Genomic DNA, 19,515 nt, shown 5'->3' on the forward strand with positions numbered 1-19,515 from the left:
CATAGAGTGCGGCAGAGTGAACTGAGGACCTTGCACATGTTCAGCTTATGCTCCACCGTGAGCCACACCCACAGCACATTAGGAAATCACTTTAAAATCCATATTATGGGGCAAAGATTTAAATTTTCATTGCATATTTTTGAAAGACTTTAACCTACTATCAGGAAGGCATTTTGAATATCTGAATAATATTCCTATGAAGAAGATAGTATATTCTATCACCTACATTTATAGGAAAGAAAAGAAGAAAAGTGTACCAAGAAGTACTGTGTTTTAGTTGCATGATGCAAAAAATGTCAAAGGAGAAGTAGTTTTTTGGTTTCAATTGGCCAGTATCTCGTTTGTGTGGTTTATGTATTTTGTGGCTATTCACATAACTAGAATAAATAGTTGCATTATAGTAATAAATCTAACTCTTTTCCTTTAGTCTGATTTTCAAGACTAAAGGAAAAACAATTTGGAAGGTCTATGAAATACCCTGGAAGTGAACTGAAACGTGAGGAGCAAGGAGATGACCCTAACTACCTCATTACATTCAGTTTTCATTGTAAAACTAATCTAGATTGCGTCAGAGCCTTGGAAAAGTCATGGGAACTGTTTCAGAGGGAGATCCCAAACTGTATTTTGAGGGCAGGAGAGAAGTGTTGGAGGAAAAAACTCATGTAACCATGAGAAGGCAATCGCTTCTGCTGTCGTCCCTGATGACATTTAAACTAAAAGAAGCATTTTATCAGATTGGATGGTTTCCAGCTATTTTTTTTTTCAATCCCTCTTTATTTATTTTACAGTGGATGGAACTGAGGTTCAACACTCTGGCAAAATGCCCACACTGCAAAAAAATGTAAGTTTTCTACCTTTGGAGATACTTATTGGGAAGTACTTAGTTTAAGGAGTTCAGAATTTAAGTCACTTAAGTAGAGTTTGATTTTTTTAAGTCAAGGTACAAAATAAGTGCATGCTTAATGTATTGATGATTTTCAAAACTAAAGATATGCTATTTTTAAACTAATTAATATATTCCATTTTGAAATTAAAATGCTTATACTTGATTATCATTCTCTAAAGAGAAATTGGTTTCTAAGAAACTAAAATTGATAAATTGACAGTTACCTGGTAAGGGTTTTCAAATGTCTTAGTAAGTTACAATATGAAAAACAAATAAGAAAAAAAGTGGTGAATTTTTATCCCATAAGCAAAATCTTCTCTATGAGGAAGCTCACATAGACACTCAATGCTTACACATATCAAAATTCCAGCTACCCGAAGGAAAGTGGATGTTCAGCATAAGCCATGTTGTTTATTTATACAAACAATTTACACATAGTTTGTCAGTCAGGGAATAGTGGGAACTCCCAAAATTTTAAGTTCCTGGATGCCAGTTAAGGGCCAAACTTGAGCATAAGGCTTTCTAAGGACAGCAGACTCAGGCCTACTAAGTTAATCCTTTATGCACAGCTTGTATTTGGATCATGAATTTTGAATTAAATTATCCTCCACTTATATGTGTGAATTATAGCTTAAGCAAGGGAAATTAAATTGGAATGCTTTGAAAATTCAATTTTAAAAATTGAGAATATAGGGATCATAATTTTTTTGTCTTACCTTTTATATATGAATACCTTATCTAGTTTGAGAATAGAGAAATCCCAAGAATGGCTCCTAGAAAAATATAATTAAGTGGCTGAAATATAGAGCATATATAAAAAAATGCCTCCATTTATCTGTTAGGTCTGATTCCAACTAAATATAGCCCTAAGAGAATGTCTTCTTCACAGCATATTTTAAAATATTTTTTAGTTATAGATGGATGCAATATCTTTATTTTGTTTATTCATTTTTATGTGGTGCTGAGGATCGAACCCAGCACCTCACATGTGCGAGGCAAGTGCTCTGCCACTGAGCCACAACCCCAGCCCCATACAGCATATTTTTAACTTTCAAAAACAGATATTTCCTTTTCATTTGTAAAATTAATCATTCAAATTATTAACTTTATTGAGTTCAGTTGAAATCTGTTCATGGAGATGACCCCAAATAAGTACACAGAAAAATTCATATTTGAGGGACATACCTATACTCCCCTCAACACATATGAATATACATGTGAATGATACATATTTCTGTTTATTATCTGTATTTTCACAAAAATGAACAAAACTAAATTTCAGATATCTGCACCAAAAACATCAAATTGGATAAAAAAAAATGATAGAAAATAGAAAGTAGAGACTTCTTGTGATTAGCAGAGTCTGGGCCAAGCATGGCAGTAGTTGCTTTTGTACACATAAACACTAGCTATAATCTTTATAGCCATCCCAGGATGCAGGGATTTTCATCCTAATTTTACAGATGAGGAACTGTTAAGAGAGGTTAAAGATGTTATTCAAGGAAATTATTCCATTAATTATTTTAGCACAAGGGCAATATTTTGCTGGTAAAAAAAAAAAAAACAACAAGTATTGAATGTCTCGATGCTCTGATTACAAGACAGTGTTGTTAATATAAAGAAGAATTTGTAATAATTAGGGAACAACTTTCTTAGAAATTCACATGAAATCAGCTTACATATCATTCTAAGAGGAAGGTTTGTGGCCTCAGAGTCACATGCTAAGCATGGGAGGACTCGGGGCAGTCATTACTTGTATGAGAATAGATGCTGTTATCACATGAACACTCATAGCTAATATTTGGATTTCTTTTTTTTTTTTGGTGTTTTTCTTCATAACAAAGGGATGGGTCAGTTGGAGTAAGAATATGAGACTACTTTTGGGTTCTAGGAGGTCCTAAATTATTACTTCGAAACTTGTGTCATTTATCTGTCTCATGAAGACATGGGGAAGCTTTCCCCAAGCTCCAGAGATGGAGAAGCATTTCTTCAATCACTGCTTCTTCCTCACAATGGCTGGGGTGCTGTTGATGAAGGTGATATTTGTCTTTTTATTGGGCAGATAGTGGCCACTATCCACTGGAGAGGTAGCATTAGCATTCTTAAATACAACCATGTATATGTCATACTAGACCTAAGACTCACAGAAATGTTACTTTAGTCCATGATAATTCTCCTTGAATACCATTTCTTCTACATCATTGATGCACTCCTTTGTGAATTGCCTCCTGCCATTTTGACCAACAGCAGACAATTATTACTCTCAAATGCTAGTCTTTTATTTTGTACTTCAGTGCTATAATTTAGAATTATTCATTAATTCAGCAAACATTTCTGTGCTAGATACTGGTTGCTCAAAATAAAAGACATAATCTTGCTGGCAAGGAACTTAGCTTTATGGGCAAAGTGGGAGAATAGACAATTACAGTAAAGTGTTTTAAGTGTTTTCAAAGAGATATGGCCAGGATGCTCTTCTCTGAAGATGAGAGGAAAAGGGATGCAAGGGAAGGCTTTCATGAGGGAGTGATGTATGAACTAAGTTACAAAGATGAGGGGGAATCATGTAAAATGGAGAGCTAGATGGTTCACTGAAAAAGGAGCTGCTGTGCAAATGCACAGAGTCAAATGGCAGGTGTGCTATTGAGGAAACAGAATGGATCAGATTGAATGTGAAGGCATAGTGGAAAGAAGCTGGAGTCTAGGATGACCTTATTTCAGACAGGCTATGGAGCCACCCACTAAAATAGGGAATTCAGGATCTAGAAGAGATGTGTTTGGCTGAGGATGATAAATTCATTTTGAACATAGATATTGAAAGTCTTCTAGGTTTGCTAGATTAAGTCTTTGTCCTATCTATCTTTTCATATTCTTTTCTTTTCTGCATAATATCTATGTTGATAACAATGATCCCTTTCTTTACCAGGATAACTGAAAACTGAAAAATTTGGTAATGATCAGTTGTTTATAAAAGTACAGTTTTAACTTTAGCTAATGCCTTGCTCTAGATTCCTTTTTAAAAGTGTCCTTGATTAACTCTCTGCACCATTCCTCAAACAGCTAGCTCTAAATATTTACCCTTCCTCTTAAACTTCCCCTTAGTCCCTCTGTTCTCCCTGTCCTTGCTGGTGAGTTGTCTCCTACTGCTCTGCGATGGGGTTCTCCTTGATTCACACAGCTTCTCACTCCTACCTGTAAACCTAATTCTGTCTGTGCTCACTTCATTTCCTCTTCTCAGACGGAGGTTAAGTTTCTTTTCTATAAGGCTTTTGCCTTTGTTTGATTGTGTTCCCACTCTGGAGCAAAATGCCACTAGGACACTGAATTTGCCCTGAGGAAATTCACATCCCAGTTGCAAGGTCCAGTAGTTCAGTCCTTACCTTGCTTGCTTGCTTTGAGTACCTGTTGATGGTCCTGGGTAGAGTGGACTGACCCCTGACACTGGGGGCAGGCTGACTCTGCCCTCTAAGCCTTGACCATTATTCAGCTGTCCAGGGCCAGTGGCCAGTCAGGGCCTGAGGATGGAAGTTTTAATACTGCCAGTATCAGTGTCTTTCCTTATAGGCCAGGTTGTCCTCTGGCAGGTCTGGCTTGTCTATTCCTTACCAGCTGGTTACCATTCATCACGAAGTGGGCTATGGTGGTTAGCTACTAGGAGCATCAAGTTGGATTGGCCTGGGTTGCTGGCCCAATCTTGCCTTCCAAGTTCTTTCTAGATCAGGCATCAGGATGGGGCCAGCAGCTGGTCCCTGGCTGGTTTTTTTCCCTTAAAATTTGTTCCTTTCTTGGTTTTCAGATACCATTTTTTCCTAAGTTTTTCCACTTCTCAGAACACTTCTTCTTTATTTCCTTTGTTGTTCTGGTTTTCTTTTCCACATTGTTAAATACTGCTGTTCTCCAAATTTGGAGCTTGATCACATTGTTTCTGGATTTTCTCATGTTCTTAAATCACTTATATGCCATCACATCATTCTAGATCTCTCTCTGGAACTCAGATATATATCTATACCATCTCTATTCACTTTCTTGCCTGTATTTATTTCAACCTGATATCTCACTGATATCTTAAACACACGGTGGACAATTTTCCTACCCTATTCTCCAAAAACATCTTCCTTGGGTATTGATGAATATATTATATTAATACATATTTTCCCATCTACCTAGATGACCACACAAGAAATTTAGGTGTATCTTTTCTTCATTGCCTATATCCAAATGATAATGTCCTACCAATTCTGTCCCTTGACATTTACTTTTGTCCACTTATTCTTGCCATTCCTACTTTAGTTCATGCATTCAGCATCTCTCACTAGGACTAACACAATCCTTTTTCTAAATTATCACTTGGCCTTCATTCTTAAAGTTCTTAATCCATTATTAGAATAATGACACCCAAATACCTGCATAGTCATATAGCTCCAAATTTTTCAGCAGCTTCCAAGTTGATGACTCTGGCATACAGTTATGCAGGTTACATACTGCATAAACCAAGAATACAATATTTTCATTGTTATCTTAGGATTATCTATTTAATGGCACATAAATTATTTCAAGAAAAAAAGCTTATTTTTTGGAAGAAATGTTTTATCTGTTGTGTGATAACTGTATTGTATAAAGTCCAAAATTAAACTCAGACATATACAGCTCTGCAGGTTTAGGACTTTGCTTGACTATCCTAGTGGTATCTTTGCTTTGTTCCACCTTTATACACAACCCCTGTGTCCCAGTCTCAACATTTTTTTTTTTACTTCTGTGGAGACATTAAACAGTTTCCTTCTTTTGTCCTGTAATCTCATCCTTCTAGGCTGGAGACAGCCTGGCTAATCCCTTAGTACCTTCCTCACCTCTGCCTACTTAGAAATCACACATGTGACTTCACCAATTAGCCGAAATATCCCTTGCCTCTACTGTTCAGCTAAGAAACATCCTCTGGCCAAAAAGTTATTCTACTGCTTGTTACTTGAACAATATTTTTTTTCAATCCTGAACAGTGCTACTATTAGCATTACTCCTCCATCTATTCACACTTTGCTCTGTCCTTAAACCTTACTGTATTAGTCTGTTTTACATTACTATGAGAAAATACTTGAGACTTTAGTTTTTATAAATAAACTTTAGCTCACAGATGTGATCCAAGGTCAAGAGTCTGCATGTTGGGATGACCCTCTTTCTGTTAGAACTCTGAGGCAGTGTAGAGTATCACACAACAAGGGATAGAGAGGTCTCATTGATCTTTCTTTTCTGCCTCTTATTATTTATTTATTTTGGTACTGGAGATTGAATGCAGGACCCTGCACATGCTAGGAAAGCACTCTACCACCAAGGTGCACCCCATCCTTCTCCCACTCTTCATAAAGCTATCATTCTATTGTAGGGTTCTACTATGATGACGCTGTCTAGACCTGATTGCCTCCCAAAGGCCCTGACTCTGCACACCATTCAAATTAACTTTATACCTTCTTTCTTTCTACCACAACAGGGAGATTAAAATGTAACATTAGTTTCTGAGGGATAAACTGTGTGCAAACCATAGCACCCACCTAATGGAGCCTCCTTGGTTTTCACATCTGAATACAAAGAGAATATGGTACCTATTTCCTTATAAATTTTACTGCCCTAGCCACACTAGCATTTTCCAGGGCTCCCTGGTAATCCTAGAGTTCAGTAGGCTGTTTTCATGAATGGGAAGATAAGTAATTTGGAAGAGCGAATCATTGGATGTTTGAGAGTCTTGAATGACCTTTCCTCTTGGAAATTCACTGTCTACATTTTGTATATGCTTTTGCCTTTCACATCCAATAATATGAAAAAAAAACTATGACAAACATCAAGATGCATAGTTTAGCTGATATGAGAGCTAAGATTCCAGGGCCCCAGAGTGAAGATGAAATGATAACTAGGATTACGTGGAAGGTTTTGGTGTTCCAGTAAAAATGAGAGAGGTGGCCTTGTGCTCACAGAAGGTGGAGGGATTGGAACTTTGCCCCCTCCTGGTATTTTTCAAGAAAAGAGTAGGGCAGGAAAAAAAAATTCACCACAAAAGAAGAGATGGAAACTTATATAAGCAAACACCTCAGCAACAAAAATGGAAGCCAAAGAACAAGTTAAAAATACTGAGAAAGTATATGTTGAACTGGATTATAGACCTATCTAAGCCACAGAGAATAATGAAGGTAAAATAAAGATTTTTTTTTTTTTTTTTTTGGCAGGGGGTACTAGGGACACTCGATCACTGAGCCACATCCCCAGTCCTATTTTGCATATTATTTAGAGACAGGGTCTCACTGAGTCACTAAGTTCCTTGCCAGTGCTGAGGCTGGCTTTGAATTCACAATTCTCCTCTCAGCCTTCCCAACCACTGGGATTACAGCCTTCCCAACCACTGTGCCCAGCGAAAATAAAGATCTTTTTAAATGCAAAATCAACCAACCAAAAAAGACACTCAGAAAATATAGCATCTTGATACATCACTTTAAAAAAAAATCTTCTAAAAGTTGAACAAGAGAAAGTGGAAAAATATTCCAGAAGAAATTTCTGCAAGGCAGAAGAGGAGCAAAACCAGAAAATTATAAATATTTACTGGGAACATTATTGTATAAAATAGTAAAAACAACATAAAATATCAATACTAACAAATTTGGAGAAAAGTACACAATAGAACTTAAATATTGGATAATAATAATATGCAAGTTGGGACTGGACTATTTCAAGTCATGCTTTCTAAGATCCTTATATTTACTATAAAGGTACCTACTAGATGGTTTTAGTTTTTAAAAGATGTGACTGTTAAAATTTTAAGTGCAACTTAAATGAATAAAATTGTAAAACTTACTTTCAAAGTATTAAGTGGAAAGTGAAATAGAAGAATAATAGTTAATCCAAAAAATGTCTGAAAAACAAAAAATTGGAAGAGCACAGGAAATACAGAAAGAATCAAAAGCAAAATAAGATGACAGAAATACTCCGTACATTAGACTAATCTTGCCAGTAAAATTTACTAGAAATTAACAGACTAGATTTAAAAGACCTATATGAAATTTGAAGAAGAAACACATAAAAATATGAGAATATAAGATGAAAATAAAAGGATGGAATATTGTGAAAGATAAAATCTGAACTTGAGCACACCAAATACTATGCCTTCAAAGTGTGTAAAATCAACACTAGGAGTTATAAGGACTTGTTATTGTGGATGAAGACAAATACATAAAGCAAAATTTTAATACTTTTAAAAGATAGAAATTTTTCTTGATGTCAGATGTAGGAAAGAATTTGCTTGATAAGGCATAAAAAGTCAAAAACCTTAAAGGAAAAGATTAGTAATTTTGAATATATTTTAATTACCTTACATTATGTTGATTTTTTAAAATAAAACCTTCATCAAAATATGTAATTAAAGTGAATTTTAAAAAACAGTATTTAAAATTTAAAAACAGTATATGAAAAGATATATCCAGTATACACAGGCTGCCTTGGATACTATCCAGATTATACAAATGTCCTCTATGAATCAGTAAGCAAAAGGCAACACAAATCAAGGAGCCATAGATATAAATAAGCAAGTAACAGTGAAAAAAAAGGAATAGTCAGCTAGCATTTGAAAACATGGTTAACCTTGCTAAAAAACAAGGGCTACTAAAGTCACAATAAAATGTCATTTTTATCCATGAAATTAAAAAAAAAATGAGTGTTGAAGTGTCCATGGGAATTTGTGTGGTGCAATGGTATCACATACTTTTTCTGGGGATTTGGTACTCAATAAAGATATGCTATGATACAACCCAGAAATTCTATTCCTAGGTATATGTTTGAGAAGTGCCTGCAGATATAAAATGAAGAAACATCAAAGAGTATTCAAATTAGCATGGTCGCCGGGTGTGATGGCAGATACCTGTAATCCCAGTGACTTGAGAGGCTGAGACAAGAGGATAACAACTTTAAGGCCAGCCTCAGCAACTTAAAGACCTTGTCTCAAAAATATTTTAAAAACTATTTCTAAAGCAACATTGTTACATTAACAAAATATTAAGAAAAAATCCTGAATATATATTAATAGGGAGAATGATTAAACTACATGATATTCATAAAATGAAGATAGTTGTGGAAATGAATGAACTACACTTTCATATGCCAATACGGAAGTCTTATATAGAGACACTTACTTATAAAAAGGACAAATCACAGATGCATACAGTTCAACACACATACAAAATTTTACCCACACAATTCTGTGTATTGCATACAGGTACTACATGTATATTAAATGTGTAAGAGATCTGTTATTCAGGTCATAGTGTTTGTTGGTCATAGCCCCATCTCTGGGGTGAGACAGCACTTTGGTTGTGGAATGGGAATAGATTATTTTATGGTAGACTGTTTTAGTTAATGTTTCACACCCAACAAGAACAACTTAGAGGAGAGAAAATGTTTTGGGGGCTCATGGTTTCAGAGATCTTAGTTCATACATGGCCAACTTCATTGCTCTGGATTCAAGCTGAGGCAGCTTGGGGAAGGGCCCACTGGAGAAAAGTTGCTCAGCTCATGGTCAGGAAGGGGTGTGTGTGTGTGTGTGAGAGGGAGAGAGATCGATCCCTTTCACATCACACCTTAGTGACCCACTTCCTGGTTACAAAGCTCATAATCTGATCATTTAACCTTCAAATATTCCTGCATTAGCAGGATCTTTGAGGGGACACTTCACATCTAAACCATAATGAAGACTTCAGAAGTAGTGATGGAGTGAAGAAAAAAAGGGCACAGGTTTTCTAAGCAGAATTCACACAATGAAATTGGTCTACTCAGTTTATTAGTCCACAGAAAAGATGCTCTAATATTCATTTAGAATCTTTGATTTTTCCAGACATAATTCTAAGAAGCTTAGGTGGTTTCTGATGCATGGTAGATTAGACTGCCAGAGTCAGGTGTATAGATGGTAATGAGAAACAACCACCAGCTGTAAGGCGTAAGGCAGGAAAAACCACTAAATGGATGAATAGGAATTGAAACCAAAAGCAATCCGAGGCTAAATATAGCATAAAGGCAGTGAATTCTGCATGCCCTCTTAACTCTAGATAGCAATCTGCAACATGGTAATGAATGATGACTGATAGGTCATCCAGATGTTTATGTTTGGGTTCAAATATTCAGGAAAATACATGATCTATATTTGCAGCAGATTTCACTGATTTTAAAAGATTTAGATATTAAAGGAAATGGCTTTGTTAGACAAGATTAACCTCTTTGGAATAGCATATTTCTAAATTATGTCTAGTGAATGATACATTTCTGTATTTCTCTTATTCAATTGACATTCCTTGAGAGATTACAGTATATTGGGCATGATTTTGACACTAGCTATACAAAGACCATACTTCATTATGTCTTTCACTAACAATGCCTGGCAAATCGTGTTATTAGATGTATGTATAATTAGAGGAAAAAGTGCTAATTTGGTTATTTGATCTCTGCTATACTTGTATCATTTGTATACAAATATTAGAAGAGAGAGCTAAATACTATTGCATTGGAATTTCAATTGAGGAGTACAATTGCAGTGTATACTTTTATGAATTTCCTACTGGCTTTTTGGCAGAATATTTTAAAAGTTTAGTTCTTTCATCTTTGTCACCCTAATTCTAAAAAAAAAATTAGGAAAATGATGAAAAATAGACACAATTATTTTAAATGAAGCTTAGCTGGCATGATTTATAATAATGAAAATGCTTTAAGTATGTACTTGTAGGGAATAGGTTAATTGTTCAGTTATTAGAATTAGAGTTTGAGAATACCTAATGACACAGAAAAATGCTTTTGCTATATATTGATAAGTAAAAAAAATGGCAGGAGGAAAATATCCCAGATTGTTGATTGACTATATTGTGGTGGTGAGTTTATAGATAATTTTCCTTTCCTTTTTAATTCTTTTGTCTTTTTTTCTACACTAAACATAAAGTGTTAAACTATATTTTTAAAAAATCAAACACTATGTATAAGATGGTACTGCTTTTCCGTTCCTGAAGAGATTGTTTGCAAACACTATCTTGGAATGTCATCAGGGATCACAGTGTTGGATATTGTCAATGACCAATGCTTGAATTTATTTAAAGGCACAATAATTTTACAAATGCATTTTTATGATTTTTGTCACTCATTGAAAATGACATTTTCATACATGTTATCTATTAAGTTGAAGAAATGAATAAAATCTTATGTTACTAAAGCCATAGATAAGAACTCACAAAGCTGAAAGAAGAATCTTTATGTAAATACTTAATGTTCTCTTTTGTTGTCATGAATGTGCAGCTCCTCTGTGGGTAGTGCACTTCCACGAAGACGCTGCTGTGCATATATTACCATTGGAATGATATGTATTTTCATTGGAGTTGGATTAACTGTGAGTACTGTTTTGTTGTTAGAATTCTTTCTCTTAAGTTTATCAACATTAACCAATGGTGAGGCTTGGGACAACCTTCAGTGACCTCTGAGAATGCTGCCTCCCTGGCATGCCAGGCCCAGAAACTTCTGAGGAACTATGGGCAATCAGAAACCCCATCCATGGACTTGGTGTTTTGTTTTGTTTTTTCCATGGACCAGTTTTTAATGAAGTTCTGCCATCCAGGTAAAAAGATATCTTTGGCCCCCTATGAAAGTCCTTAACATTGGGAGATTTATCATCCATTAACAAAAGCCCATTTGTTTTTATTCAGTGGCAGAACCAACTTTGCATGGCCATGGAGTATCTTATATTCAAAGCAACAATCATTCTGCTATGGAGGTCTGAAAAATCATTTTTCTCTTAATCCATATCAAGCAGAGATTTATTTCCAATATGAGGATGGCTTCTTTTTAGAGGACACTAAAATGAAACAGTTGGCATGGGGATTATGCCAGGAGAAGAGGAAGGAACTGATCTGTTTTGCTGTCATTTGCTTTCCGTGCTCCTATGTTCCTCAGTTAGTATACTATCCCATATTATTGGCAATGTCCTACTGTGTCACATGATAGTAAAGAGTCACATAGATTGAAAACCTTATAGAGATAACATATTTTGGTGTGTTTACTTCATAAAATTTACAGTTAATATAAGTTGCAGTATGGTTTGTCAGTTATAGTCAACAGATATACCTCGAGTTTTATAGAGAATTTATGGCTTCAGTTTGGGGATGTATTTCATATGAATCACACATAAGCTGACGCAGGGTAAGCAGATATTTTCTTAAAAGTTTCTAATCTTTTGTTTTTATATTGCTTTTTGTTTTAGGTTGGTACCCAAGACTTTGCAAGACGATTTCATGCAACCTATGTTTCTTGGGCAATTGCTTATCTTCTAGGTCTGATTTGCCTTATCCGAGCTTGTTATTGGGGAGCCATACGAGTCAGTTATCCAGAACACAGTTTTGCATAAGCTTGCTTAGGATTCAATGATGCGGGTGAGAGGGTCTAGCAGTTCTTGATAAGCTATTCTGGACATCTTTAAATCGTTATATCTTAACAGATTCCGTTCTAGTTTATGTGTAATAGTTTCAAGACTTTGGGAGTCTTTTATGAGTAAATAAATGCTCATTGCACTGCATTTTATGCAAATAGTTTGTTTTGCTGCTAGGTTTTCCAATTCAGAATAACAAAGCTGTGTTTTATGTTCTTTTAAATCAATTAAAGATATTTTTGGATGTCACCAAATATAACATAATATCACTCTATCTTATGTTCAAATCTGTTATTCCATTAATTGCTGATCTGTATTTCCAAGAAGTGTTTATAAATGTTTTTACAATTGTTTCACATTTATACTTACATTTTCATTAAACAGTATCAAAATCGCTTGCTTTAAAATCAAAGCAATATGCATTTTTGCTTGAACTGCTTACAGTAATTTTAACCTAAGATTATAGTGACCTTATTCAGGAAAAACATTTGAGTGTACTTTCAAAAACTTGACATTGTTGTCAGAGAAACATTTCTAGATAACCGTATGTTTGTTTTTTGTTGTTTGTAGAAAGATATAATATTTTGGTAGTAATTTAAAATACAAGAATGAAAATATTTATTTGTTCACAGTTGGAAATGTTGGATAAATGTCTTTTCTCAAAGATCACGGGATTTTTGCCCTTTTTTTCATTTTTATTTACCAATTATAAAAATCTGGTCTGCATTTATGGAATTTAATGTTAACACACTGTATGTATTCCTTTATAGAGACTAGAGGAAGTATTTCACATGACATTTTATAATACTTAATCATTTAATCAAAAATATTTACATTGGGTTGTGCTCCTTTCCATTAGATCATGGTGAATTTTTCTTGTTGGGATAATTATGTACAACTTATATATGAAAGAAGCCTATGACATTTTGCACTAGCTAAAATGTTAAGATTAGAGGTACTCTTACCATTCTTCTCAAATATAACTGGATAATTACCCAATTAATATAAGAAAATAGATCAGAGATAAAGAGCAACATAGTTTTCTAAAAATTCACTAGGACTTATGGAATCAGCTCTTGCACTGCCCATCTTTGCAGTTTTGAAAAAGAAATTGCTTAATTGAGAATATTCAAAGTCTTTCATGTGATAGAATTAGCTAATGAGATGATCTGAGTAAATTAATTGGTGATTCCAGGGATAAGACTAATATTTTAAATTATTTATGTTCCTAATTAGTATAAAAATGTACTCACCAGAGAGTTTGGAGCAAAATACATGTAAACTTCAAAGAGTAAATGATAAATGTATAAATGCAATAGCTCAGGATTATATGTACCTTTGAAACTACACTAATAAAAATTATTGTTCAAAAATTACTTTGTTCTATTCCATTTAAAAAATAAGATATCATTTCCAAAATTGCCTTGAGATCTCACTGTAAAGTTTTCAAGTTTAAGAAGATATACAATTTTTCTGGTTTTCTACTGTTTTCATGATTTTGTTAAAAAACATTTTAAATTCATTTGTAATGTACTTGATGTTCAATATGAAATACTATTTTCTTTTCTTATTAACTAGTTGTAACAACATCATAAATTGAAAAGTCAATACATTCTTTCCCCTTGGATTTCAAATTTTACATTAAGTTATATGCTATACAATCTAGTTCTTTCTGGGATATAACTCTATGAGGGCAGAAACCCTGGCAAGGTTATTCACTTCTTTTTTGCCATTTAGAACAGTTCCTATTATATATTTGCTCAAATACATGAAGGAATGAATATGCATGGATGAATAAATGACTGAATTTTTATTTTAAATATATATATTTAAAATATATATACTATAATACACACACACACACACACACACACACACTGTTATGTGCCAGAATGTAAGGTAAATATTATAATTTCAGATTAAAGCTTTCTAAGTAAAACCTAAAAGCAGAAATCATATAGGAAAGATTGATAAAGTGGGTGACTGAAACCAAATGAACAGCTCAAAAACTACTATATAAAAAAAGTATCATAAGCAAAAAAAATGACAAAAAATAAACTGGTGAAGATATTTTCAAAATAGTGCTTATCTGTGAAAAGGGAAGGGAATAAAGGCATGAAAAGCAATTTATAAAGGAAGAAATATAATTAAACATGAACTTTTTTTCCAGTTTAAGATCAAAGAACATAAGCTAAAATATAAAGTATTTTTTATCTACCACATTAACAAAGAATGAGATAGAGCAACAATATCCTTTTAATTATGGGGATATGAGAAAACATACGTATGTGTGCATGCACATACTCACAAACCCTTTATATTCTTTGGACTAGTAGTTATGTTTGTATAATGATGTTTATCACATTTTAGTTTACAGTATGTATTAATAAAAAATAAATGAAAAACCAATAATGTGGATGGGTAAAACAATTTGGTACACTCATACTATGTAATAACAAGCAGACACTCAGAATATGATGAAAATTTCATCTACGAAATTGGAAATGGTTCACAAAATATATAACAAAAAAATCAAATTACTAATCAATATGTGCAATACAATCCACTTTTGGGAAAAACAAATTATGTGTGTGTTGAAAAAACTAAGGAAAATAATAATAAAAGGTTTAGAGTAATTATCTTTGTACAATCAGAGATAAATCAATTTAAAAAGTGTTTTGTACTAAATTTGTAGTTGGAAAGTTTGTTTTGCTCTTGACAAATAGGTAAGAATGATATGTAATGATCCCATCATTATTTGCTGTATTTTCATTTAGATTTTGGAAATTTTAAAATAAATTGTCTAAAATCCAGACTAATGAATTTCACTGATGAAAAATCCTTGAGGGCTTTTTTTTTTTTTTTTTTTCTGTACTGGGGATTGAACCAGGGTCACTCTACCACTGAAATACAACCCTAGCACTTTTTATTTATTTTGAGATAGGATCTCCTTAAATTGCCCAGGCTGGCCTTGAACTTGTGATCCTCCTGCCTCAGCCTCCCAAATCACTGGGATTAGAGGCATGCTCCGCCTCACTCAGCTGACAAAACCTTTAAAGTTAACAAATACATAGTTAAGCTTATTCCTAAGAACAAAATTTTAATTAAATCCAAATTTATGAGGCTTTATAGTCAAAGTTGCTTTTAAAAAAAGAACATGTCTCCCAGTGCCTAGTGACATAAAAAGTGCTGGGGAAAATGTTGTTTGAAATAATACATCATAGCCACTAATGGTTAAAAAAAAAAAAAGGAACATTTGTTTCCTACTCCCCAAAGTAGTGAAAATTGCTATAGATCTTTTAGAAAAGAAGATAAAAAAATGACCCCATAATCAGGTATTCTTGAGCAAGGCATTTGGGACTATACATGTCATTTTAGGAAAAAAAAAAAAAAAGAAAAAGGAACCTAGTAAGGACATGGGCCAGGTACAGTGCTACTAGTCTCATAAAATGTGCTGTTTAAATATTCACAGAAATCAAGGAAGCAAGTATCCTTGTTTCTGTTTTACAAGAGAATCCAATTATTACTCCCATAGATCTGAAAAGCTAGATTTTAAGAAGGACAAGAATCTGTCTTCAAAACAATCATTCCCAGATAATTATATTTCCTGGTTCATATCCTGAAAAAAAACTGTCATTCTATGTTGGAATATGCATATGTTTACTTTCACTTCTCTGACATTCATATTTCTCATATAGGAAAAACTGTGCTTGTATTTGAGTAAATAATGTCTTTTATTTTGTTTAGTTTTGTTTTATTTAGTTTTGATATGGCTACACTTGCACTCATATGCTGTTATATAAGTCTATAATCATGTCCATGTTCATAATCTGTATAAACTGCCCAATTTTCATTCACTCATTGTATGTTTCTGGCATACACATACACATGTACGTACTAAGGAATAAAGAAAAAACCCTAGTGTTTACTGAGCCATGTTACATTTGTTTTAACATTTAATTTCCATCATAGTTATCATTCTAAAGAGGTTAAATAATTACATAAAAGTCACTCTGCCTATATGTTTTGGAACCAGCTGAAAACAAATTGTCTACCTCCAAAATTTATCTGCTTTCTACCATAAGAGATTAGATTATGCTTCACTTATAACTAACTTACTTTTGGGTTTTGTGCCCCCTGCTGTTCATTGTCTGTAGCTCACCTGTGAAAAGAAAACTAATAGAAAAAGTTTATCCTAAGTATTCTTTTCAAAATAAATAATACTCTAAAAGTATTTTTAGAAATTTGATATTACATACAAGTATATTAATTTTAAATGTTAATTTATTAATAAAGCACTTTTACTAATTTTTTATATTAATTTTCTTCTTTATAATTAACACAATCATAGATATTAGGAATATTATGATTTAAATATGAAAAAAGTGACATACAATGAAAATTAAATAATGTAACTTCTTTTTATCTTTCTTGTGATGGCAAAATTTATTAACATGACTGTAAAATGCACAAAATACTAGTAAAAAGACAAAGGCATTTAATTTTTTAGTTCATTATACATACTCACAAATTTTAACACATAGTGTTAATTCATATAAGTTACCTTATGTGCATGTATTTAACTTAAGATGGAGTGCTACATAAAAAGCAGGAAAATAAAGAGCCCATATTATTTTGGGAGCTTCCCTGCAAAGGTAGGTATCAGACCTACAAAGGGAATATTTTGTAATTTAGCAGGTGAGAGTTTTTGATCTTCCTTAGTCCTTTTAGTTTTGTAACCGTTATTTGAGGTAATGTATTAAATAATAAATTATCACACACATTACTCCAGTGAATTTTTTTAATACCTTGAATGACCTATTCATATGTGTAAGAACTTTCAGCTGAATATAGAACTCTAGAAAATCTTCCAGTGTTCCAATAAGTTTTTCTAAAAAAACCCTTGCCAGGTCTGATATTTTCATATCAAATATAACTTTGGCTTAAGCTATTAAACAGTTCAATAATTATGGAGAAATGTGTTAAGTTTTTTATTAATTATTAAGCTTTTGTCTAAGTTTTGGAGATGTATGGAGAATTCCTTCACTTATATAATGCTATTTTTTCCTGGTCTCTTCCTTCATGCCTGCCTTACTTCTTCCTTCATAGCTTCTTCTTTCCCTACCATCGTTCATCCACTGGTCTCTTTTTTTTAATATTTATTTTTTAGTTTTAGGTGGACACAACATCTTTATTTTATATTTATGTGGTGCTGAGGATCAAACCCAGCATCTCGTGCATGCTAGGTAAGCACTCTACCATACCCTCATTATCAATGTAGACTTCAATACCTGATTTTCATTCTTATCATGTGTCACTGATTTAAATGGAAATGGCCTAATGCTGGAGTCTAGACTTAATTCTTTGGCTGTTAAAACCTGAAAGTCTTGCTGCTTTCCACAGTAGACTTCTTCCTCTTATATCCATTCACTGATGACTTCTCAGGAAAATCACAATATCTTTTAATTGATACCTATATTCATCTAGGTGCCTCAAGTTAATAGCTGGCATTATCATTTTCACTTCTCACCCTTATACTCTCTGCACTCCACCAATTCTCTCTTATGTTTTCAGCTATGTGCACTATTCTTTCTTCATGGACACTGCTTACCTTCCTTGTGGCTCTCATATGCATTGCATAGATTACTGTTAAACGTCTGAACTAATTTCCCTGCCTCTCTTCTTGCCTTCTCTGCTTCCTACCCTCTTCCAAATCTATTTTCCACTCTGTTACTTAGTAATTCTTTTCCAAATCCACATGTCATGGTTTGGATATGAAATGTACTCCCCAAACTCATGTGTTGAAGTATTGGTCCTCAGTGTAGCAATGTTCAGATGTGGTGCTCTTGAGATTGTATCATGAGGGCTCTGACCTCATCAGTAGATTAATCCACTGAGGGAATAATTATCTGATGGCATCATTGGGAGTAGGTAGAAAGTGTAGGAGATAGGGCCTAGTTGGAGGAAGTGGGTCACTTGGGGCATGACCTGAAGTGTATATCTTGTGTTCAGCCCCTTCCTTGCTCTTTCATATTCCTAGCTGCCATGGTAAATAGCTTCCTTCTTTCATGCTCTTCTGCTATGATATTCTGCCTCACCTCAAGCCCAAAGCAATGCAGACAACTGGCCAGAGACTTAAACCCCTGAAACTGTGAGCCAAAATAAATCTTTCCTCCTCTGTTTTTCTGTTATTTGTCAATGAGACAAAAACTGACTACTAATACATGACATTTGATATTATCTCACCCAACTAAAATCCTTTAGTGTCTTTCCATATCTTTATAAAAGACGTAAAAGCAGCTTCATCCTTATTAAGCTCAATATTGAGCTACTATCAAGCAATCTCTTGTATTTTTTGTTTTTCTGTAGGATAGAATTAATAGTGTATTCTTGTACTGACTGCTGTTTCATTCCTATATGCCTTTGGATGGGTCTTTCCACCTGCAAAAGAGCCTATCCTAAAAGTGGGCAAATTTTTTATTCTTGAGCATCTGGCTCAGACATTATGTCTTATACAAATTGTCCTGTGATCCCTTTTCTTCTCCCACCATTCAACAAAATTCTGTATTTCTTTGTAGTGTTTTGATATCCTGTAAACACTTTCACTACATATACTTCCCTCTTGTTTTAATTATTAAGTTTGTAGGCACTATTATTAGACTATCATTCTCTTCTTGTTAATTGTGCATCAGCTATAATAGTCTTACTTCAGTTTCTCTTTGTGTCCTCAATTACTATCACATAATAAGCACAGGTTTTAATTTTTTTTTTGCTTAGCTGAGCTTAACTGAATAAAACCAACTATTATATTATTTAATACATTTCTATCCAATAATTCCTATATCTTTATTTATGGAGTATACAGTCCAGATCCCCAGTGGTCTCTTGAAACTGCAAAAATCATTGGATCCTATGTATACTGTTTTTTTCTTATATATACATGTCTATGATGAAGTTTAATATATAAATTAGGCACAGTAAGATATTATAAGAACATACTGTAACAAAATTTTCAGAATCATTACTCTTGTGCTTTGGAGTCATTATTAAGAAAAATAAAGGTTATTTGAGAACAAACCCTGTGATACTGAAATAGACCATCTGGTAAGTGAGACAGACACTGATTAATGGGCATGTAGGCTGTATAGCATGGATACACTAGACAAAGGGATGATTCATGTCTCTGGTGGAATAGAGCAGAGCA

General features: G+C 33.7%; 1 protein-coding gene across 2 annotated transcripts in view; it reads left to right on the forward strand.

Moving 5' to 3' along the window:
* Pip4p2 (phosphatidylinositol-4,5-bisphosphate 4-phosphatase 2) overlaps positions 1-13,687 on the forward strand; it is a 48,564-nt gene extending 34,877 nt beyond the window's left edge. The window contains exons 5-8 of one of the 2 annotated variants that reach the window (XM_078016932.1): positions 789-841; positions 11,189-11,279; positions 11,593-11,660; positions 12,147-13,687. In XM_078016932.1, the coding sequence (XP_077873058.1) occupies positions 789-841; positions 11,189-11,279; positions 11,593-11,660; positions 12,147-12,216 (282 nt within the window). In that variant the 3' untranslated portion in view covers positions 12,217-13,687. The remainder of the gene's footprint in view (positions 1-788; positions 842-11,188; positions 11,280-11,592; positions 11,661-12,146) is intronic. The other variant, XM_005328642.4, reaches the window with a different exon arrangement.
* Positions 13,688-19,515: the final 5,828 nt, after the last annotated feature.

The sequence above is a fragment of the Ictidomys tridecemlineatus genome, chromosome 7 (assembly GCF_052094955.1).
Source record: "Ictidomys tridecemlineatus isolate mIctTri1 chromosome 7, mIctTri1.hap1, whole genome shotgun sequence".
Lineage (NCBI taxonomy): Eukaryota > Metazoa > Chordata > Mammalia > Rodentia > Sciuridae > Ictidomys > Ictidomys tridecemlineatus.